The 25,707-nt window shown below is 38.3% G+C and overlaps 1 protein-coding gene and 1 long non-coding RNA gene across 2 annotated transcripts in view; one reads left to right on the top strand and one right to left on the bottom strand.

Moving 5' to 3' along the window:
- Positions 1-903: 903 nt before the first annotated feature.
- The window catches only part of LOC128508232 (CD209 antigen-like), a 56,819-nt gene continuing 32,015 nt past the window's right edge, over positions 904-25,707 (top strand). Inside the window, exons 1-3 of the mRNA XM_053479457.1 lie at positions 904-1,066; positions 5,410-5,791; positions 17,253-17,265. Of these exons, the coding sequence (XP_053335432.1) occupies positions 904-1,066; positions 5,410-5,791; positions 17,253-17,265 (558 nt within the window). The remainder of the gene's footprint in view (positions 1,067-5,409; positions 5,792-17,252; positions 17,266-25,707) is intronic.
- Positions 18,806-23,591, bottom strand: LOC128508794 (uncharacterized). The gene is made up of 3 exons (XR_008355951.1): positions 23,456-23,591; positions 23,279-23,394; positions 18,806-19,025 (listed from the first exon to the last, which is right to left on the bottom strand). It is a non-coding gene; the product is annotated as an uncharacterized LOC128508794 (long non-coding RNA).

Genomic DNA, 25,707 nt, shown 5'->3' with positions numbered 1-25,707 from the left:
CCGTACAGGAATGGCGCTTAAAATGTATAGTGTGAGTCAACACTATAATCACACACCGCTCATCACAGTCTCCCGATTTAAGTAGGTCAGGTGTAGCTCATTGCTCCTGATTACTTTGAAGCAGCCCTCTGTCTCGCTTTGGTACAGTGGATGCAGCTTTATTTCCTTTTTTTTCTGCAGTAACATCCTGTCGTCGAGGTGTGAAAACAACAGAACACCAAACTTTACTATGAGATATACATTATTATAATAATGCCTTGCAGTTTGAACTACTGTCAGATCTGCAGTTATAGAAATGATTAAGTCTCTAAACATATATCAAATTCATTCAGTATAATAAAACATTCAAGGATTCAACAGTGTTTAAATAAGTTGTATGAATTCATCATCATCTTGTTCAACCGAGACTATACTGTTTATTCACTATGGTCACAGCAGCATGATTTGTTTTTAAATGTTTTGACCAACTGTATCTATACATGTTTATTACTTCTGTGAACACAATAATATTAATGAACCACTTTAAGCTTTCTGATGATGTAGCAGGCAGGTGTGTGATGGAGCTGCTTCACTTCAGGACTCAGTATTTCCTGCAGATCAGTGAAATCTTTTTAAAATTATCATCCATATACTAATAAAATGTTCTCAGGGTGTGCCTGGTAGTCACATGACTGTGTAGTGACTGTGTAGTTACCGGATTAAGTCCCTCCAGCTTAAGAATCTTAACAGTGTCTCAGATTCACACTTATGACTTGATGCGTGTAAAATAAATAAAGAGGAAATAAGCTTTCAATATAGCAGCAACACATCCAGTCATTTGTGCAGTGCGACTTTAGACACCCACTCTGAGTGTAGCTTTGGACACTTAATTACTGAAGTTTCTTGATACAGACTGATAAAATAATGGAGATGATTGAGGATGTTTATGCGAATGCAGAAGTGATAGAAGACAACAGATCTGATTCCAGTGACAGTGATCACTCATATGAGAATGTTTGTGGGAATCAATACAATGTGACCCAGGCGACCAAGAGACCCAGAAGCTCTAAACATTCTGAGACTTCAGGTAAAATACACTCTCATTTAGAAATATGTGTATATGTACTGATCTACTTAAATTAATTTGTGTAAAAGGCAAGTATCCATTACTAAAAGGCTTCTGTAAAAGTATACCAAATTGCTTTATTTATTGTTAAACTGAAAGAAACACACAGACATAGACATAGAGACCCAGTCAATAAAATCTGTTATGCTACAGTTTAACTATAATGTGTGTAAATCCACCATTTTCTGTAGTGCTGTAGAGGTGCATGGTCATGGCAATAAACTAAATGATTACTTCTGCTATTGCTTTGACTAACTGGTACTGTATATACAGCAGTGAGTGTTAAACATGTGTTAATAATGTTAATGCTAGTACTATCTGATACACTGTTAACTCTGTTAACTCTTCCTCTCTCTCTCCCCCTCCCTCTCTCTCCCACATATACAGTGGTGTGAAAAACTATTTGCCACCTTCCTGATTTCTTATTCTTTTGCATGTTTGTCACACAAAATGTTTCTGATCATCAAACACATTTAACTATTAGTCAAAGATAACACAAGTAAACACAAAATGCATTTTTTAAATGATGGTTTTTATTATTTAGGGAGAAAAAAAATCCAAACCTACATGGCCCTGTGTGAAAAAGTAATTGCCCCCTGAACCCAATAATTGGTTGGGCCACCCTTAGCAGCAATAACTGCAATCAAGCGTTTGCGATAACTTGCAACAAGTCTTTTACAGCGTTTTGGAGGAATTTTGACCCACTCATCTTTGCAGAATTGTTGTAATTCAGCTTTATTTGAGGGTTTATTTGAGCATGAACTGCCTTTTTAAGGTTCCAAGATCGCTTCAGCTTGAGTTGACGAACAAATGGCCAGACATTCTCCTTCAGGATTTTTTGGTAGACAGTAGAATTCATGGTTCCATCTATCACAGCAAGCCTTCCAGGTCCTGAAGCAGCAAAACAACCCCAGACCATCAAACTACCACCACCATATTTTACTGTTGGTATGATGTTCTTTTTCTGAAATGCTGTGTTACTTTTACGCCAGATGTAACGGGACACGCACCTTCCAAAAAGTTCAACTTTTGACTCGTCGGTCCACAAGGTATTTTCCCTAAAGTCTTGGCAATCATTGAGATGTTTTTTTAGCAAAATTGAGATGAGCCTTAATGTTCTTTTTGCTTAAAAGCGGTTTGCGCCTTGGAAATCTGCCATGCAGGCCGTTTTTGCCCAGTCTCTTTCTTTTGGTGGAGTCGTGAACACCGACCTTAATTGAGGCAAGTGAGGCCTGCAGTTCTTTAGATGTTGTCCTGGGGTCTCTTGTGGCCTCTCAGATGAGTTGTTTCTGCGCTCTTGGGATAATTTTGGTCGGCCGGCCACTCCTGGGAAGGTTCACCACTGTTCCATGTTTTTGCCATTTGTGGATAATGGCTCTCACTGTGGTTCGCTGGAGTCCCAAAGCTTTAGAAATGGTTTTATAACCTTTACCAGACTGATAGATCTCAATAACTTTTGTTCTTATTTGTTCCTAAATTTCTTTGGATCTTGGCATGATGTCTAGCTTTTGAGGTGCTTTTGGTCTACTTCTCTGTGTCAGGTAGCTCCTATTTAAGTGATTTCTTGATTAAAACAGGTGTGGCAGTAATCAGGCCTGGGGGTGACTACAGAAATTGAACTCAGGTGTGATAAAACACAGTTAAGTTATTTTTTAACAAGGGGGGCAATCACTTTTTCACACAGGGACATGTAGATTTGAAGTTTTTTTTCCTCCCTTAATAACGTAAACCTTCATTTAAAAACTGCATTTTGTGTTCAATTATGTTATCTTTGACTAATAGTTAACGGTTTTTGATGAGCAGAAACATTTAAGTGTGACAAACATGCAAAAGAATAAGAAATCAGGAAGGGGGCAAATAGTTTTTCACACCACTGTACATGCTGTTGCATAATTGTTAGAGGGTCCCTAAATGCCTCTACAGTACCTACTGAATGCACCCCCTTAGCAATTCATATATATATATATATATATATATATATATATATATATATATATATTTACAGATATATATGTGTGTGTGTGTGTAAATTAAATGTGATTGAGCTGATATTTGATTCTTCATGAACAGATTAGAAACAGAATACGATTGATTTATATTGTCATGTCAGTCTTTACATAAGAAATTGTTTCTTCCTTAGAAAATATTTTATTTAACTGAACAAAGGGAGCAAGGCCACCATGACTGACCTCTGTTCCTCCCCTGGGCTTGGCTTTTTCCTCACTGTAACTAAATTCTCAATACTCAGCAGTAGGTAACACTGATAGTGGTAGCTTGAAGCTGTTTTCAGATTTCACATAGTCACATGGGGAATGCTTGGTGCCAGCAAAAGGTCCTCACAGCAATAAGGAAGTGCCAGCATGTTGTCCCTGAAGCCAAGCAGTGGGGTACTGTAAGCATGACCTTGTAGCTTGGGTGCAGAGCAAGGTTAATATTTCTTAGGACTAAAGATGTGGCCATTAAGACTGTGCGTTTTTTCCCGCGAGATGCCGCAATTTAGCGCGCGGCGTGCCGCGACTTGCCGTAAGCAACATTCGGGGATTTAAATAAATGTGTTGTGCTTCACTGAATATCTGCCAGATGGCGCATGGAAGGACTTTATCTAAAAGCAACAGATCTTTCATGATAAATGTGTGTACATGTGCTTCATATTATTTTCATAATGATGAAATGAGATGCCCAAATTCGTGATTTAAAATTCTTAATAAGTTTCTTATATATTTTTTGTAATGTTTTAAGAGGGACAAAACAGTGAAAGACATGGCAATGTCTCGGTTTAAATGGTGTTGAAATAAATTTTTCAACTATTTCCTGATAGTAGGGTATCTGATAGTGTTAACTATGCGAATGTCCTGATTCGTGAATATGCCAACATATCTTATTTAAAACGTAAAAATGTGTCGACATCATCAGAAGACATGAATGAACTATTCATTCTATATATTAGGTGTTGGCACCAGCATATTATCCCTGAAGCTCAGTATTGGCACCAGCATAACACTCTGAAACCTAGATGGCAGGGTGAGCATCACATCATTAAACTCAGCCGTGTATCAGTTTACTCATGGAGCTCGGTGCAGTTGTCCTCTCTTTGGAGAGTTGTGCTTTAAGAGGTGTCAGCCCCACTCTCATATCAGCCTGATGCCAGATGTCTGATGTCAGCCTCACTCTGAGTCACTCTCTTACTCCTAAAGACTCCATAGCTGTTGCATCAGGTAGTGCCTCCTAAATATTTTTTTAGGAGAGATTCATAACAGCTGTGTAAATTCCCCCATATTCCCCAGACTGAAATTCTATGATGAGATGAAAAGCTGTGACCATAAACATAAACCTGCAAAACCTGTAGCAAAACCCTGAAGAGTCAAACTCCACCTGGTAATAGGCACTGGGCTTAGTCATAAGTTACGCAAGCTCCACCAAAGGAAGGGTGGTGATGCGTAACAGTGGGTTGCCCAGGCTGGCGTTGTGGCCCCCTCATAGTTGTCTACTGCGTGCTTAACTAACTGGTTTTGAGTTCTCTCACAAATGAAGGTACACCTGCATTCTCAGTTCTGTGTGAGAAAGGCTGGGGAAGTGTATTTGAGGATACACATTTTTTTCCTATTTTCCTATTCTCTGCTACTGTTTACCCCACCAGTAGTGTTTCAGTTGCAGAGCAGCTTGAATAAATAATTGTCCTGGTATGAATATTCATGAGAAAAACTATTACAAATCATGATCAAGACGTTTGTTTAAACACACACACACACACACACACACACACACACACACACACATTACTGTCCTAACTTGTGCCACCCCTGCCACCCTATATGTGTGTGTGCGTGTGTGTGTGTGTGTGTGTGTTTCATCACTTACTCTCAGGGACTAAGAATACCATGTTAGGGTTGCCCCCTTGTGGCAAGAGGCAGTGTCTTCTTTGGACTGATTTCTATTCACAGCTGTGTTTAGTTATGTTTGATTTTTTTTCCTTATTTAATTGATTCTGTAAAGCTGCTTTTTTGCGCAATGACCACTGTTAAAAGTGATATACAAATAAAATGTAATTGTCTCCTCAGTGTTCAGTGATATAAAGCTGCCTACCCTTATTTAAAACCAGTCCAAAGCCCCTGCTTTGGGGGCTGTATTTATTTGTTTATTTATTTACAATATTTATATGATGGCTGGATTAAGTTACTCAGATGTTCTTCAGCCCACTGTTAAAAAGGGCTTTGGCATTGATGAGGCTGTTGAGACTAACTGTAAATGCTAGGTCCTAATTTGAAGAGTCTAAAATACTTGTCCTTGTGTTCATGTACCTCTAGGTGGAGACACTGCATGGAGCAGGTATCAGAGACTGATTGCACTCTGTATGGTGCTGTTGTGTGTTCTCCTGCTGACTGTCATCACAGTGCTGTGGATCAAATTCAGTATGCTGAATACAGAAAACAACCAGTTACAGACCAGATACGAAACCCTGACTACAGAGAAGAGCGAGTTACAGTCTAGATACGACACCCTGACTACAGATAACAACCAGTTACAGTCCAGTTACAACACCCTGAATACAGATAACAACCAGTTACAGTCCAGTTACAACAACCTGACTATAGAGAGAGACCAGTTACAGACCAGTTACAACAACAAGACTACAGAGAAGAACCAGTTACAGTACAGATACGACACCCTGACTACAGAGAAAAACCAGTTACAGTCCAGATACAACACCCTGACTAATGAGAGAAACCAGTTACAGACAGAGAGAGATAAATGCCGGAGAGGACAGTAACTAAAGATTTAGCATTACATTTTCTGCACAACAGTCGAATGTTCTCAGTTAATATCCATGAGGCGTCTTCAAAGCATTAAGATTTAAGTCCCATCCTCTCACATGTTCCTCCATATAATTTTACTCAGGTCTCATTAATATTGGTGACACGTTACGATCCTGATCCATAACTCTTATGTTACTGTGTAGAGATTGAGACAGAAAGAATGAATATATTTTTATTTCCATTAACACAGAGATTACTAACAGTACCTTCTAGGTAATTATTTAACTTATTTAACTAGTTATTAAGCATGCATGTATTAGTTCGCTATTAATTGCACAGTAATTACTGAATCTCAAGTAGTTTTACAGAACATTTCTCTTAACTAATAGCTAACTGTCTGTTGTCTTTTGTACAACTGAAATAAATAATTAAATTAAGAATATTAAACAGATTTAATAATGCTTCTTCAAATCTTTACCTGCAAAATTGTTAAAACTTTTTAGAGGATGCTGGTGAACTGGGACACCTGTACTGTCACATGTACTGTGAATATGACACAAAAAACAACGAGTATTCAAGTCAAACTGGGATTTTTAATTGTGCAGAATAACCGAATATAATTGTGAGCGTTAAAAAACTCCTATTATGTCTTCTCATAATCCCCTGCTACACTAAAGCACTTATCCCAGTGTTTCACTAGCACTTGGACACCATCAAGATAGAAAGTTTTCTCAGTATACCTAAGCCAAAATTAAACTGCTTGAGTCACATCTAAGACATTGGGCTCCCAGGAACTCCTTTAATGGCCCAAACATGTGGAAATGGCTAGGAGCAAAATCAGGACCTAGAGTGACTTGAATTCCCTTTGTATCAATTTGATCATATTACCAATCTGACTATACCGTGGCCACTATCAAGTAGCCTAGTTGGTTGGGGTAAGGTTGGTTGTATAGGGTATGCTTTTGTTTTCCCAGACTAGCATACCATCTAGATATGATGGTGGTGCCAAAAACATTAATAATTCTTCATTTAAATATATATTTTTTAAGAAATGTCAAAATTCCTTATTATCCTACATATATATTGTAAGTTTTAGCATTTACCACAAAGTGTTAAGTCATTTCATTTTCCATTGTTTTCTGCTGTGCTTCTTCTGAAGGTACCTGGGCTCCACCATCCTCCCATTGACATGACATCATACTTACAACATACAAACATTTTACCCTTTACATCCCACTAATCAATAGCTTTAATCAGTAAAGCACAACTACATGAAGATACTAAGGACTGAACAAGTGTCCCACTTCACCACTTGTTCCACTTTATCAATATTTACTCTACAGTACAAAAGTCAAGAATTTGATGTTCGTTTTATATCCATGTATGTTGTTGTTTGTTTAAAAACAGTCAATGACACAAAGTGCTCGGAGAGTGGTCATGTCTTTTACTGTATGTACAGCAGATACAGTACATAACCCTCATGATTCCCTCAAAAGCCTCATTGTTTTCTTTTTTTGAAGTAAAAAAAAAACAAAAAAAAAACATGCAACTGGGTGCGTAAATGAGAAACCATAACACACAACCTCTTTTTAAAACTTATTGTTACAATCTAAATAATATAAAATAAAAAATATATATATGAAATAAAAGTGTTCTTTCCTGTATTTAAGGCCAGTATACAGTCCTCTGCAACTGTGTGTTTGTTGGTGTGATTATTTATTTATTAAAGCGGCATTAAAGCTTTTGCTGATGCAATAGAATGTCCTGACAATATTAGAATTTTATGGGCATTTAGTTTCACTTATTTCAGTTAATAAATCTGCTACAAATTTAAAGAACACAAAGTATAAAATGGCACAAAATGCTACGTGCGTAGCTTTTCTAATTACACATGATAAAATCTAAAGGCTCCCTGTGTTAACGTTTCCTTTATTTAAATTCGATCCTAATAAGATTTAATTAAATTTCAATTCTAAATGTGTACTGTAATTTTAGTACTGTGATTATGAATTTGTTTAATTACAATGTTTTACTTGATTTTATTCACTACTACGTGCGGCTCTAGATGAGCTGTGGCTCACTAATCCTTGAGAGAATAAACTAAGGCCTGAGGCGTCAGTCTATAGTTATATAGCGACACTTAGCGGCAAAGGCACAAATTCAAACACCATTACAGTATATGTTTAGAACTGATTTTGCTCTCTTTACATGCAGTATTTCATTAATATTAATACACAAACATTTACTTACATTAATTTTCTGTAACATTAGATAATTTATTAATTGTGGGACCCATTGTTTAAAAAAAAAAAAAAAAATCATTGTTTAAAAGTATGTGCATTCCTCACACCTGTAATGATCACTGCAAGAACAACACTCTCCTTTTATTATCAGCTATGGTGGTATAAGTGAGCAGATGAAATTAGTGGGTGATACACAAACAGAGATTTCAGGCTTTTTATTACAATAATTCTATAAGATCAATAAAGATGTAACACAGAGAGTGACTGTGGTGGTGGGGGCGTGGCCAAGCTCCATGGTGTGTCTGTTAAAATGAGATGGCAGGAGCTATAAGGCATGAGCAGAGCGAGTGGGCGAGAGAGAGAGAGTGTGTGTGTGTGTGTGTGTGTGTGTGTGTGATAGGGAGTAAGTGAGAGAGAGGGAGAAACTTTTGTCCAAGCAAACTTATACATTTTGTACCTGTGTGTTGTGCTTCTGGGCGTGTCTCAGTGTCAGTGTCCTCCTCCTCTGTGTTGGGGTCGTGACCTTCAACATTGTCTGCAGTCTTGTAGATAACTTCCACCATCCTGCTCAGAAGAACACCAAAAAACCTTTACTCTATAAAAGTCTCAATAAAACATGAAATGACTGGCCCCTGCCCTTCTTTGGCGACCTCCATGATGAGTTAACTCATTCATGGAATAAGCCGTATTCATTCTGTTTTTTTGTGCTATTGACATTGATTTGTTCGAATGTCGTTGATGCGAAAGCGCTGTTTTATATGATGATGCCCCAGATTGAAGAAACGCTTGTGGGCTATCTCTCTCCTGAGAGCTCATCCTCCCTGAAAAGGTCCACACTTCCCACCAAGCCGTGTAGACTAACATCTTCGTTGGTGGAAAAAAGCTTTTCAGGCAGCAGGTCAGGCTGGTGCTGCCCTGCACATAATGGCTTTGCAGGCATACCAGGCAAAGGTATTTTTGGCAACGTCTTAAACACTGCCGCCACTAGGTTTCGGGAAGCGAAACTCTATGAGCAGGCCTTTGTGAGGCTTCTCCCCTGCCGTGCTTAGGGGTCAGGACTGTCGTCCACTCAGTCCTGACCAGGTCCGGTTTTCACCAGGCGTGAAGTTTAAAAGGAGAGTGTTGCAAGCCGAGCACCCCCTCGTAGAAAATGGAGTCCTGAGGCTTATGTGCCCAGGACCATGGGAGTGTTTCCCCCCGGGAAGAGGTGTGTAAAAATTCCAATAAGGAATATTAACTCCTTCCTGGCACCTTCAGGAGGCTGTGGTTCAAACTCCGCCACCACTGGTGTTTCGGGGAGCAGCGGTCTCCAGCGAAATGTTAGGTGTTCGGTTGCATACCTTTATCTTTTGCCCGTGTTTTCTCATCTTGTTTTCTTTTTTCCCTAAATTGGGCACCTGACAGCTTTGGCCTTTTTCTCTCCATTGCTGTGTTTACTTTGTAATCGACGATTCGACAATCAACAGATCTCCCATCCCCCAACGCTGTCACTCACGACCAGAAGTCAAGACTAAACCAATTCACCTCCACATCATAATCGTTTTCATTACCTATTTTTATTAGCCATTTCACACAATTAAATAAATGAAAAAAGTGCTAATTATTGGTCTGTGTTTATAATATTTTGAATGAAATGTGTGTTATTTGTAAGAAAGTCAGGTGTCACTGACATTATTTCTCCCCGATCCCTCCTTGCCTGCTTGATTTAGGAGAGATGAACTGTACTCTGTGATCCGCGATCTGCGGCTCCTTCAGCAGCAGCACAGATTATTATTTTTTCCTCCAAGTTCGTGTGCCGCCCCCCACGTGTCATGAAAAAATGCCGCCCTGGGCGGCTGCCCAGTTCACTCATGCCTAAAACCGCCACTGCGAGTGTTATTGTTTGTTTTGTTTTGTTGTTTTTTTTTTTTTGCCGAGGAGGGGTTCTTTAGGGGTTTCTGTCTGCGCAAATGTATTTGTGTTAGAGTCAACGGAGAAATGCAGGAGCGCACACAGGCACCTCTCCACCCACAAATTCTTTAACTGCTGTCTTGTAAATCATTGATTAAACCTATGAACACAGCTGTTCAGCATCAGTCCTAAACACAAGCGCAGGGTCTGTTTTTGTCCTTAATTAAAAGACATCAATACGTTAATAATTTACACAATGATAACATGTTTATTTTGCTAAATAAGGTAATAAGCAATATTTAAAATAAAACAAACCAGGACTTAAGTGTTCAGGGGCCAGGGGTAGCTCAGTGGTTAAGGCATTGGACTATGGTTCGGAAGATCCCAGGTTCACCATGATAACATTAGTGCAGAAGGACCAGATGAGACTTGTCTCTATTACATCATGACTTTCAGACGATCACAGTATATTCAAACCGTAGACAGTGTTTATTTTGCTGAACATTACAAAACAGCCATGTCCAATAAAACAGTGCATCTTTAATAAGCCATATTAGTTTCGGGTCAGAAGTGAAATGAACGAAAGACTGAGAAGCCCCGTAAACTTGATCCTGAACAGCCACGGGCTCTCTCTCTCTGTCTCTCTCTCTCTTTCTTTCTCTCTCTCTCTCTCTCTCAGACACACACACACACACACACACACACACACACACAAATAACACATGAATTTTTTTACACACGTAAAACCAAATGAAACTATGGCAAAAATATATAAGCAGTGAAAATTACAGTACTATCCTGTAGGTGATTCCTGTCCTGATAACAGGCGCTGACCCTCTGGAACTGTTTAGTTCTGTTAGTATTGTGTTCAGGTGTGAATGTTTATGGGGATTTAATCTGTCTCTGCCGCCGCATCTATTCACCGTAGTGATAAGTGATTAATGTGATAAATGATTAATGTCCCATCAGATCTTTGATGGGTGAACGTTAGGCTGGTTAAATGACTAAAGACATACTGATCCGTATGAACAGATATTTGTTCCAGATATTATGCGCCATTAATTGATTTGTTATGCCAATTTTTGACTATCAGCAAAAAAAAAAAACATCAGTGAAAGCAAAAATATAACGAAAACAAGAACAAGTTTAAGAACATTTTAAGCTTTACTTTGCAGCAAAATATTATCTACCAGTGTATTAAACGGAAATAGATAAAATACACCGTAATGTAAAATACTGTACATAGCCCGCATTTGTATTCCGTACCTATAACGACTGGTATAGATAAATTAAAGATGTTACTGTGTCTTTAAGGATTATTAAGGATGTCTTGTCAGAATGTACGTAGCCGCTATTCCGGCTTGTCATGTCTTTGCCCCTGGGCTGGTCAAAGCTATCCTGCATCCTCACCCCAATCATCTTCCGAAGGTTCCATTCTCGACTATGCACCCAGTTGTTCTCGAAGCCTCTGTCCTCCACCAATTACAGCTCCGGAGCAGGAAAGGCTTCACTTACTGTTTCCAGTAACATACAGTACACCCACCGCACTAGCAAGTGAGATTAGAGCAGGTTTTTATATGTTATGGGGCCACAGCCGAAGGGCGGCTGCCACTAGCCAAATGCTGTCACATTGGGTGAGAGATGCTATTGCCCTAGCCTATGAGGCACGTGAAAGACTTCGTCTCTAGTAATTAGGGCCCATTTGACCAGGGGGCTTGCCTCATTAATTGCAGCAAGTGTGTGATCTGGCAGGTTGGTCCTCTCCGCACACATTTGTCAGATTTTATAGTTGGATCTCCATGCAATTCTAGCATCTCAGAATTATGTCTGCGACCCCTTTGGGGGACTGTGTGCACACTACACAACCCTGAGCACTGGTATTCTCGTTCCCATCATCGACTGAGTGTAGCTTAGGAACGGCCCTTTTGTGGCCCAGATTCTATTTGACTGATCGTTATCAGTTTGTAGATTAAAATGGTGATTATTCTACATGTTCTTAAGTGGAGGTTCCACAAGGTTCGGTTTAACTGTAAATGGCCTTTCTGTTCCATCAAGTGCAACAGTGAAAGACCTCGGTGTGATTATAGATTCCAGCCTTTCACTTGAAGCTCATATAGATAATATTACCAGGATAGCATTCTGTCACCTCAGATATATTTCCAAGATAAGAAATAATAGTTCATGCTTTTATCACCTCTAGGTTGAACTATTGTAATGCCCTACTGTCTGGTTGTTTAACTAGGTGCATAAATAAGCTTCAGCTAGTCCAGAATGCAGCAGTGAGAGTCCTCACTAGAACCAGAAGATATGAGCACATCACCCCCATCTTATCTTCACTTCATTGGCTCCCTGTGAAATTTAGCATCGATTTTAAAATACTATTTTTGGCATACAAAGCATTAAATGGTATCGCGCCGCAGTACCTGAGTGAACTGCTAGTGTCTTACGATCCGCCACGGTCAAAGGATGCAGGCTGCTTGTCAGTACTGCGTATTATGAAAACTACAGCAGGGGGCAGAGCTTTTTCTTACAAAGCCCAAAATTATGGAATAGTCTTCCAAATAGTGTTCGGGACTCAAACACAGTCTCAGTGTTTAGGTCTAGGCTAAAAACCTATTTATTTAGCCAAGCATTTTTATAAATAGATTAGCCTTAGGTAAAGGAGCAGACCTGGGGTCTCATGGACGTAGAGTATTATGGTGAACTGGTATGTTTGGATGCTGTCTACCCCACTCCTATTGATCACTCAGGTTTGTTAACGGTGAGGTGATTGGTTGCTTTACATCTTAGGGAGCCCTCATGTCTGTGTTTCCTTCTGGCTCTTCCTTTTAGTTATGCTGTCATAGTTAGTCCTGCCGGAGTCTCTGCTTGCACTCTACAGTAAATATACATTTACATTATACTTTATGTGACTGTGACCATACCTAACTGTTATCTCTCCTTCTCTTCTGCTCTCTCCGCTTCTCTCTCTCCTCCTCTCTCTCTCTCTCTTTCTCTTTCCTTCTCTTTCTTCTTCTCTCTCTCTCTCTCTCTCTCTCTCTCTCTGTCTTTCCCTCTATCTGCCTCTTTGTCTCACTACATATCTCTCCCTGTGAGCTGCCAGTGATCTTTACAAAGACAGTCCTGTCCTCGGCTGATGCCGACAGCTGTTTCTCTGAGGACTTGTGACTGCAGTCACTTGATAGTTCAGGACTGGAGTTTCCTACAGTCTATCTGAGCCTCCAATAATGAACTGGACTCGATATTAACTCATATAACACATCTCCTGTTATACTGAACTTCCAGTCTCACACAGAATGATGCAGATGGGTTCCCTGTTGAGTCTGGTTCCTCTCAAGGTTTCTTCCTATTACCGTCACAGATAGTTTTTCCTTGCCACTGTCGCCGTCGCCTTCAGCTTGTTCATCAGGGACAGTCTTATCATTTTGATTCATACACATTCAAATTTTATACAAACTTAAATAATTATTTTGTTTGTCTAAAGCTGCTTTGCAACAATGACAGTTTAAAGCGCTATACAAATAAAATTTTACTGAATTTTTATGAAGTTGTGAACTTCTATGGTCTGAATCAATCCTTAAATAAATACATAAATCAACCAAAAAATAACAGATAATTAAGAGTATTTAAACTTATAAAGGTATCTACATAAATAAAAGAAAGGTTTTGTCTGTACTCTATCTCTCAATGATATCTTTACTGTTTATACATTGGAGGACCAGAAACCAGTCTCAGAAACATTTACTGTCTGTCTGTCTGTCTGTCTGTCCAGCCAGATTTTGTCACAGCATCACACAAAACTGTCTGGACAATTTAATGAAACTTTTCCAGTCCTTAGGTATTTGCCTGAAGTTTAATCTGCGCCATTAAAATTAAATCAAAATGTTGAATAGAACTGAAGTTATGAGCAGTTATGCGCCACATTATGTCACAATGTAACGGCTGGTGACAGGATTGGGATTACATGTGTAACAGGCCTCAAGTAGTCGTGACCTGTCGACAGATTATGTGTCCTGTTTCAGACAGGAGAAAGTAGAGACAGAAGACATTAGTTGTTTGCGTTCAATCAGGCTGTCATCTGTCTTTATTAAACAGGATTTTTTTTCTCATTTGATTCTTATATTTTGCTTTTGCATACACAATTTTCTAATTCATAACTTAATTTAACATTTTTCTATTAACAAATTGTGATTTCAGTCTCACAGATTTATAAACTGTACATAACAGATACAGTTTAATTCGGTTCAATAACAAAGTGTACCAAGTGTAACAGAGCAATATGACATTGTCTATTATATTAGCATTAACTAATGACTGCATCAGTAATCATGTTACTGATTAATTTCAGCCCTTTGATCACTCTTTCTTTGGTTTATACAAATTAAATATGAACAACATACTGTACAAAATAACACACTTGATACTCTTGATATATGAAATAAATGAATAAATGAATAAATGAATTACCTTTAAAACTACATCAAACAGGAACAAAATCAGTTCCACTACCAATATTTCTACATAAGACTTAACTAAACAGGCATATCTATTTTAAATATGTAACCATAATTTGACAAATGTCCAGTAGCCATGAAATCAGAAATAAACACAGAAAAATAAGGCCACCATTACCTCGTATTCAATCATGGGAGCTCGGGATACAGAGTTTGTCCCGATGGTATTCTTCATGATCAAGGAAAAGTGAACACTGTCCTGAACTCCTGTAAATAAGTAAGTCAAGTAAGACAATTTTTAGGTCTTTCGGGGTATTACAGAAGATTCATACAGGACTATAAATGTCATCCTGAGCCTTTGAGTCATTTAAGCTTCATTTGAGTCCAATCTTCTCCATATTGACCAACTACAGACCAAAATCAAATCTTCCATTTATAGGCAAAATTATTGAAAAGTTTGTTTTTAATTAGCTAAAAAACTCAAATGATTAGTTAATCATTCAATAATATATGATTCTATTATAAGAGTGTGTGTAAAAAGAAAAAGTGTGTGAAAAGAAAAGTGAAAAGAGTGTGTTGAAGAAGAAAAGACGTCCCCTTAATCTCCCATCCTAAAACAGACAATGTGCTTCCATACTGTATATAAACACACTGAACTTGGCCAAACTATGTCGCCACAAATAACAGAATGCAGACTTCAGGCAGGTGGAAGAGATAATAGCTGGACAGGCAGGGCCTGATAGGGAAGCATGAACAGGCACTGTCTGTGTTGTGTATTAAAGTGCAGGAAATCTTGTGGCAAATCATTTTAGGCACAGCTTAATTCTCAGACCACTTCCAGGTCACCGCTCCTTCCGCAGTTAACTCAACTCATGAACCAACTCTCTTGTCTTTTTTTTTTTTTTTTTACACATAAGGTTGCTAAGCTAAAATCTGAAAAAAAAAAAAAAAACTTTTTACTTGTTTTTGGCTTTCCAGAAATTAATTTGGGTAATATTTGATTGGGTTAAGTCCCCCCCCCCCCAAAACCCCCTTCCCGGAAATCCACTGAAGTGTTATTTCATTAGCCTTTAATGTATACAATAAAGTTCTACAGTAAAATCACATTGAGTGCATGTAATAATAAATCACAATTTAACAAAATCAAGATTTAATAAAGTTGTATGCATTCAAGTAAATAAAGGAGGAATGTGAAGAATATTATTCTCATTACTAGCATTCATATGTTTATAAGTATCAGAAAACACAATTTAATCTGTGAATTTTACATTCTCACAAGCCTTGAAATGGTACAAAAATAAATGCATAATTAACATACATGGCTTTATATAAAATCATTAGTAAAACATTTATTAAAAAAGAAAAATTAGGAAGGTTGGGTTAGCTGTTAAATTAATAAGCAATAAAATGTAACCTATACAGAGCTCTATTTAATGGTCAGGCTGTTTATAAGAGCTAAAGAAGCGTGGGTTAGATATTTCAACGCAAACAGCCAATATCTGTTTATTTTTAAAAGCTGAAACAAGTGTTTAGCAGGGAACCTCAAACAGCTAGCCTACCTACATTCCGATGTTTCCTTGTAACCGGGGGAACTTTCACAGACGTCAAGAGATCAAATATGCTTCGGCAAAGAAGCGGTGTGTGGTTTTCTAGTACCTCACTTACACACAGTTCTGACCGGAAGTTTTCAGACCTTTTTTTTTTTTTTTTTAAAGTTTTTCATACATTTTTATGTTTCACACTCTTGATTTAAATCCCTCTTCTGCACATCGCTCTACACAAAATCCTCCACAATTACAAAGTAAAAACGTGTGTTTGGAGTGTTTTGTTAATTTATTTAAAAGATTAAGAGAGAAATATTTAGTATTATAAGAAATATTATAAGTATTCAGAACCATAAAAATGTAGTACAAAAAGCAGCTTTGGGAGCAATGACAGCCTCAAGTCTTCTTGTAAATGATCCCACAAGCTCAGCACACCTTCTTTAGAAAACCGTTCAAAGGTAAACCAGGCTGAACAACTGGAAAACTTAAAAAGGTTTAAAAACTTTCCTTCAGTGGTGTAGATGTTGAAACCAGGTGAAACTGGATAATTTTGTGATACAAAAAAACTCTTTATGTGACGGGTATTGCAAATAGAGTATTAACACTAGAGGGTGGTATATGACCTATCTTAACTTTTATTTATTTATTTATTTTTAATAGAAAAATATGGAAGTTTTAATCATTTGATCATATAAGCGTTTTTTACACGGGTTCAACAATTTTTTGCATACCTTTTGATGTAATGTTTATCTAACAAATGTGCTAATTTCTTTCCAGTCCAGGCAGCTCATTATTAACAGTTGTGTCAGGTCATTTCCTATATAACTAGTATCTCATTATTAAGTTACTTGGTCAAACAATGTGGAGCGGTGGGAACACACTGCTCAGTATAATGTAAACCAGTGACAGCAAACTGCCGATGACAGAGTCAACCGAAGATTTTGAAAAACTTAAAATACGATAGACGAGTGAGAATAATTCTCTAAAACCGATGTAAACCAGTGAGATCGGAGTAGTGACTATAAAGTAGATTAATGAAAAGATAATACTGAATGTTGATTAAACCAGTGAGAATAGATTACTGAGTATAAAGAAAACCAGTGAGAATAAACTCCTGAAAGGCCAGAGGACGAGTGAGATAAAAGTAAAGAATGAGGACGGTGCTGAATGATGTCTCTGGCTTTTACTGCTGTCAAACTCTGGGCTTTTGCAAACAGTTTCACAAACAGTGATGGGTTTCAGGAGACACAGCTGAAGACCAGGATTAAGATCCAAGTCACGGTTTTCATATGAATTAAATATAGGTGAAATTTTTTAATTTTCGTTGAGGTTTAGTTTCCCATTTTGATCGATTTTACTGTTTCTGTAGACTGTGCACAGAAGCATGATGCCTTCTATTCTCGGAAAACCTTCACCAGTTGGTTTTATTTTGTCCATTAGATCCTTCAAGCTTTCAATGCAGCACACATTGACCAACACCAGACTCAGAGTAAAGCAAAGTAGGTGTTCTCTAGTTCCCATTTTCAAATCTACAGGGAGAAAAAAACGTTATAAATTATAACAAGTCAAAGGCTTTGTGCATATTTTAGAACAAAACTAAATCGTGTTTAATTTGTATCTTTACAGTCCCAAAAAAAAGCATTTGTTGTGGCTTATTTTGTATAGACACCAAATCTTAGGGGAAAAAAATAAAACAAACAAAACATTAATAAACCGGAATAAAGCCTTATACGGAGACATGTACAATATCACGTTCATATCTTGTTCAGACTACATGATATTTAAAACGTTAAATCCGTTGTAAAAACTGACCACATGGAAACTGTTCACCAAATCAAACAAAAGAATTGAATTCAAGAGAATATGGTTTATCATTATTATTATTATCATTATCATTTAAAATTAATTAGCAAAACCAATAATTTGCATTCTATGTTACACAGCACCAAATAATACTCAAAACTAAGACTAAAAATAAAACTAATTCTTAAAGAAATCTATAAAACTCACCTTTGTGCAGAGGCTGCTGCATTAAGACCCTCCGTTTCACTTATGGTATAACACTGAAGATCCAGTGGGCATGCGTTGTCTGCAGTATTTAAATTTTGGGGATGTGCTTTTTCCATAAACTTTAATGGGATGCTGAAAACGCACATGAAGACCAGGATTAAAATCCAAGTCAGTGTCTATTTTTCCACGCGCCCTTCCATTTATTGCGTACTCCCCCAAGCGGATGTCTTCATCTTTGTCTTTGTAAACACAGATTATCATTTCATTTTTCAGGATTTCAGCTGGGATCCCATCCCACATAATCCTCACCTTGCCACTCCCTGTGGATCTCAGCTTCAAACGTGCACGTTTGGAACTGGTTTGAGAATTCGAGGCAGATTCATGAATTCGAGATTGGGAGTGTGTTTTTTTTTTATCTTTATCCTTATCTTTATCCTCTCCTTCTTGACAGTATTCATCTTCTACATTTTTACATAACTCGTTGATTTCTTTGAACAGGCCTTTGCCGATCCTGTATGTATGCTCTTTATCATAATCAGAGCCCTGGTTTTTGTCCTCATAGTGCTGGGTAATATACACTTTATCCACTAGAGTTGGATTCGCATTACTAAGTGGAATCACGACGCGATCAATGTTGTTTTGGGATATTTTTGGTTGCATTGTGATTCTAAAATAAAAACATTCAGACAAAATGTCCTTCACCTCTTTTAAATTGCCAAAAGAATAATACATAAAGGTGTTTTCCAGGTGAGGAAAGGCACCATCATGGTTTTTATATGAATGAAATATAAGTGGAGTTTTAAAATTTTTATTGAGGTGTAGTTTCTCATTTTGATCGATTTTACTGTTTCTGTAGATTGTGCACAGAAGCATGATGCCTTCTATTCTCGGAAAACCTTCACCAGTTTGTTTTATTTTGTCGATTAGATCCTTCAAGCTTTCAAGGTCCTTTATGCAGTACACACTGACCAACACCAGACTCAGAGTAAAGCAAAGTAGGTGTTCTCTAGTTCCCATTTTCAAATCTACAGGGAGAAAAATAAACACATTATAAATCATAAGTCAAATGTACTATTAACAATTTAACTTTTTAACCATTTAACTTTAAACTCAATACCATGATTTTCAACAAGATGCTATAGCTAACTGTTGATAAAGGTGTACTCAGTTATGTAACTAGAGAGAATCACAATATTTGCAAGCTTCTGATTGCTGACTTCCCCATCGTATTGACATAACACTACAATTACTTAGAGCAGCTCTTCGCCGATCAGGTATGTAAACTCATTAACGTAATCGCTGCCTAGGTTTCGGTCCTCAGAGTGTGGTGTAATATAAACTTTATGCATTATGGTTGGATTTTCCTTCTAAACTCGAATCACAACTCAGTCGATGTTGATGTACTGATGCCCTCCATAATGTACTCAGGCAATTGTTTTGCATTTGTAAAATACAGGCAGGGTAAGGTCGTAGTTTATATACTCATGAAAGCCAGGAGATTATTGAGCTAAATTGAAATTGAGGTGTAGTTTTCCATTTTGGTTGATTTGAACTTAGCATAGAAGCAGGAGGCCTTGTCATGGAAAATATTTACCAAAGTTAGTTTTTTCTTTGAGATCCTTCATGTTTTTAAAGACACTCCAGCTGTAGATGCTGACACATAGTGCACACAGAGCAAGGCAAAAAAGCAATCCTTTAGTCACCAGTGCTTATGGCGAAAAATTTGCACCGTAAGTGAAATAAAAATTTTGAGCAGAATGGAAATTCTGTCGCTGGACAGAATTTATTGAAACTTCTGCAGTCCTTAGATCTCCTGCCTGAGGTTTAACCTGCACCATACAGTAAGTAAAATATAAATGTTGAGTAAAAGTGATGTTATGAACAGTTATGTGTGGGATTTAATAATCTACTTTAAAAGAGAATTTTAACACGCTGGAGTGGTTTTAAGACAAAACTTCACCTTTATCCTTTTATCTACTTTTTCCATTTCTCATCTGTGACTCACTCTCCGATTACCGAACAGGGAGTGTATTTGTCTGACCACCAAAGAAGGACAACTTAGTGTAAACAAGGCGTAAGATACTCAACCTCACAGAATGGGATTTCTTTGTATTAATAAGTTAGACAGAGAGTTCTGAACGATTTGCTCAGCGAGAGGTTGTAATCACGTGATTTATCTTCGCATAACAGTGCATGAATTACTTGTTGACCATACTTCCGTCTTCGTGCATATTTTAGAACAAAACTGAATCGTGTTTAATTTGTATTCTTACCGTCCAAAAAAAAAAGAAGAAGAAGAAGAAAGAATTAGCTGTGGCCTATTTTGTATAAACACCAAATCTTAGGGGGAAAACAAACAAACAAACAGTAATAAGCGTCGTGTGGTGTCGGAGTTGGTTCCAAAAACGGCGCAGGGAACGCGCATTTAGGAGAAGGCTCGTCCGCGAAGGGTTATGCGCGTACCACTGAGATTCTACGGAGCGCGGTAAAGGCCAAAAATTACATTGATAGCGTTTTTTTTTTTTTTTTTTTGCGAATTTCACCCGCCTTGATTCCACTCTGCTTTCTATGTAAATGACTTCCCTCATGTATCAGACTGTTACTGCGGCTCTCTGAGTTTCATCACTAACACTACAGTATGTTTATATGTCCATGTTCTAAGTAAATAGTAGACGTTCTGTTACTGCTCCCTTGTTTACACAGCAAAAGTGAACCAGCTGATTCAGTGAAGTTTTATTATTATAAATATGACCTTTACAGCAGCAGAAACACATCCTGATGGCAAGAGTTCGTGCTATCAGATAAGGTTCCCCCTCTACTTTTTACATACAGATGTGTCCACAGTTGTCCCAATGGTACTACTGACACATTTACAGCCTACTCAGCTGAGGTTCTGTTTATAATGCCATAATAAAGACCCGTCAGATACAGTCTCAAGACATTAATAATAATAATGATAATAATAATATTAATAATGCAAGATAATTAGCATGATGTCATCACTAGGTCACCTCTATCTGAATAAACCCAAACTGTATATAAAAGGAATCAGCACTGGTAGTGGTCCATTTTTTATGAAATATTTAAAAACATTTCCATTGGTAAAATAGCATAAATAAATCATAGGTATTGTATACCAGTGATAAAAAAAAAGCAACAACAAAAAAATGCGTCAGAGCAGCGGCATCAGAGGCGTCTTGTATTTAAAGTGTGAAGACATTTGAGCTGCAAAACTCACAGATATCCAAGATGTGCATGTTAAAGTACTGCAGTTATATAAATATACAAATAATGTTATAATTGTGTTATATAATGTACACACTGCACTAATGAATCATATTTTTCCATATAATATCTTCTTCAAAGATGTTAGACATTTTGCCTGATGCTTTTAAGCCACTGATCTGAGATTAACCATGACTTTCTTTCACACATCAGTATGTGAGAAAATAGCTCACAGCAACAACCACATAAACACATATGGTGCACACACACTCTTGCATACTTTCACATGCAGGCATGTAAAGTGTGCAGAAAGTTCTGCTTTGTGAGTTTGGAATACTTAAAAAACAAACAAACAAAAAAAACTTTAACAGAGTAAGATAGGGAAGCTGAGGAAAGAAGTGTTTAAAATCACTCACTCATACTCTATACCGCTTAGTCCTGTGTACAGCGTCATGGGGGGCCTGGAGATCAGGAGGTGTAGGGCATGAGACAGGGTGCCAACCCATCGCGAAGCACACAACGGTGCTAAACAAATTGTGCCACATAGTTTAAAATGACAATGTGCCCAAAAGTATGTGGAAACCTAATGATCATATACTTCCCCAAGCTGTTGCCAACATGTTGGATGCTCTACAGTATATATCTGAGTATATACCGGTTTTAGTCACTTAGTTCCAATAAAGAGAGCCCCACTGAAAATTAATCAATAAATTTAGAAACCAATAAACCAATTACTAAAATGGCACACACAACTTTAATTACTGTACTAAGTTCATTCCGTGATTAAACATTATTCAGTTTTTTCAACACTGCAAAAAGAGCTGCAAATTCCACAAACTACAAAACAAGAATGACGTTGTGAAAAACATTTTGTCATGCTGATAGAGTGAGAAAGAGAGAGAGAGAGAGAGAGAGAAAGAGGAAGTGAGAGGAAAGTGACGTGCTGCTCATGGGCTTAAAGATCTAACCTAGACTCCAGACGTCCCATGACTCTGTACATGATAAACGGTATATATTATGGGTGAGTGGAAGTGGAGGTTCAGGGTGATCAGGTGTTATTTTACATGCAGTGTGAGCAGCATCCTGGCAAACAATTAATCACCTAAATGATTAGCAAACTGGCTTCTGAATTGTTGGATTGATTTCTGTATGTTAGACATTTTGGTCAGCTGTGTTGCAGTATGAGCGGATTCAAGGTCTGATGTTCTGATGTTCTGATCTTTAATTACATTCAGTGTCTCCCAGCTTTAAGTAGCAGGAGGTCAGATGTAGCTCATGGATCCTAATTACTGTGGAGCCGCCCTGTGCATCGTTTTGGTGGATGCAGCTTTATCTGTTGCTAATAACGGTTAGCTTTGTATGTAGAAAAAGGCTATTCGTTGCTTGGCAGTAAAGGAAGTGACCAAACTGCAGTAGCTTCCTGTGTCCGAGGTGTGAAAACAACAGAACACTATGCTCTATGATGAGACGTGCATTATTATACAAATACATTCAGCTTAAACTACAGTCAGATCTGCTGTTATAGAAAATGATTAAGTATCTAAACATATAGCAAATCTATTCAGTGTAAAAAAAAATGTTTAATAATTCAACAGTGTTGAAATAAACTGCATTAATTCATCATCTTGTTGAACAGAGACACAGTCCCTCATGTAGTGTGACTTCAGGTTTATGTTCTTGGCAATAAACTAACTATTGCCTTTGAATAACTGATATGTAGAACAACGTGTCCTGAAAAACAAGAATGCCCATGCTAATATTATCTGTTGCATTATCAGCTAACTAGGTTCCACATATAAAAATATGCCTTGGAAATGTAGACACCGAAAGCCAGAGAATCAGTGTTTAGTATCTTCAGTTTTACACCTTTAAATTAACCTTCTTACTCTGTGTTCACTAAGATTTATAACAATAACATCTTCATAATTCTGAGCAATAAGAATATAACAGGAGATAATATTAACATGGCTTCATCCATCTGCTGCAGTGCACAGGAACACTGGAAACTCACACTAGACAATGTGATAAACAAAGTTAAATTTGTGTCTTTTACCCAGTGCTGTTGTTCTGCTCTGTACCGTCCAACCATTTCCACTTTGTCTTTGTGTCGTCTTTACGCAGACCAATCCAAGCCTATTTACTGTCACCCAGCTGTTTAATGATGAAGTCCTGTGAGTGCGATTTTCCAGCTTAAACACACACACACACACACAAACACACACACACACACCTGTTCCTCTCTGCTGTTTATGATCACCAGGTCTGCTCCTCTCTCTCTGCTGTTCTGTCTGCTTTCAGTCCAGCTCTTTTCCACAGTAGAGATGGAGTAAATACTGGAGCTGGAGAATCCCCATCCTTGTTTAGTGGCATCTAATCACATAATACAACATAAAAATGCTCATGGTGTTTCATTAATACTCATGTTAAATGAACATCTCTGGCTGTTAATTTATTTGAATACAATATTATTTAAAGCACCTGCTTGTATTTAATACAGTACCTGACATGTAACCAGACTGACACTGCTCTCTCTCCTTACTCGGGTTGTTACTGGTCAGTAACTGGTCTCTCTCTATAGTCAGGTTGGTGAATTTGATCCACAGCACTGTGACGGCACTCAGCAGGAGAACACACAGCAGCACCGCACACACTGCAGTCACTCTGTAACACCTGCCTCCTGTGAGGTTGAATTCTAATGGAAAAACAGATACAGAAATGTTTTATCCACTTTAACATTTTGAAGTCTTAAAAAAACACACATCAGAACACACACACACACACACACACACACACATACACACATATACATCGACACATGATCACACGCAATTACAAAGTTGTATAGGTAAATGTGCAGGAAGGAGCCATATGTGTTGAGCTTGTGTGTAAACTTAGTATTGTATTACAGTTTAGTGACTTTGACAGCCAGATCAGCCAAGCACATCCAGGTCATGATTTCACCTAAGAAAGTTTCACCACCCTAATCAATTACCTCCACACACCTGTAACCCATTAGCAATCCACCTCTACCTTTAAAAGTAAGCTTAGAATTTTATTCAGTGCCAAAGTATCTTACTTGCGCGCCTCTCGTCTCGTCAGACAGTGATTTTTTTTCTAGTGCCCTGTATCTTGACCATTGATTGTTTCTGGATTTCCTTTTCATTTTTGCCCTCTGGATTTTTGGATTCTGGATTCACCTATATGCATGACTTGGATTGCGCTTCTGGATTTCATCTCCCTCGCTGCTGGATACAGTAACTGTTACTGACCCTGTCTGACTCTTTGACCTCGACTCATGCTGTTTCCTGCAACCTGTGTGCGCTTGTGAGCACTTTCACGTTTGCAGACATCGTAGTACAAGAGTGTTTTTGCTGATACGCGCAGGCATTCACTCTCTGGTGGATTCTCTCTTCAAACATTGGGCGCTGCGATCACACACACTTTGCCTCAGCCAAAGATTCACGCTCTTTTGGAGATACCCTATCTTTCAAAACAAGGCGCGATGCTGGGCTCTCACTAACAAAACATCCATCAGGTAAACCAGATTTTTTCCACCATTACTACTCAACTTCAGCAACTTCTAGATAACCCTATCCCAGCTCCAGTGCACACCTCACATCATGAACCCCGACTCCTAAACCCACAACCGTACAACGGAGAACCCGGAACCTGTCACTTTTTTTATCCGAATGCTCCTTGCTGTTGGAGCTCTGGGGATCCTCCTTCCCTACTGAATGCTCTAGGGTGGCTTATGTTATCACACTCCTCACTGACCAGGCACGTGAATGAGAACTGCTGTTTGGGACACCAATGATCCTTGCTGCGCGACTTTCAGAACATTTACTGAGGAGATGAAGAGGGTGTTCGACCGCTCCCATTCCAGCAGAGATGCAGACAGACAATTACTGGAGCTCCCCCAAGGCCCCCATTCTGCATATGATTATGATATAGAGTTCCGCACTCTGGTTGCATCGGCAAACAAGGACAACCAAGCACTTTTTGAGTTGTAAGATGTCCTTCTTCATGGTATTTTCTGAAGATGTCAAGGACCAACTAATTAGGCAGGAGCTCCCCTGTGATTTCAATGGTCTTATGGATTTAGTGGGTTGGCTTGGCTAACTCAAAGACGCCTTATTCGATCCAAGCTCCCTTCTAGTTCTGGACCCTCAGCACCACCACTGTCATCTCCAAGCTTGCACACAGTATCTGGGCTGAGCCCAAGTTCATACCCAGAATCTATGTAGGTAAACAGATCCCGGATCTTCCCTGAGGAGCGTCAACAGAGACTCCAATTCAGTTCTTGGGTGACTATTGGGTCACTATTGTCTTCAGTGCCCTTTGAAAGCAAGTGGATCTAGCAGCTCTGGAGGGGTCAGTCATTAACCAATCCCCTAGCTCACGCCTACCATCATTGTTGCACAAGGCAGACCTCATGTGATCCCTGCACTAATTAACTCTGGCTCAGACCAAAATCTGATCTCC

Source organism: Clarias gariepinus, chromosome 20, assembly GCF_024256425.1.
Source record: "Clarias gariepinus isolate MV-2021 ecotype Netherlands chromosome 20, CGAR_prim_01v2, whole genome shotgun sequence".
Lineage (NCBI taxonomy): Eukaryota > Metazoa > Chordata > Actinopteri > Siluriformes > Clariidae > Clarias > Clarias gariepinus.
This window is presented reverse-complemented; position numbering and strand designations above follow the sequence as displayed.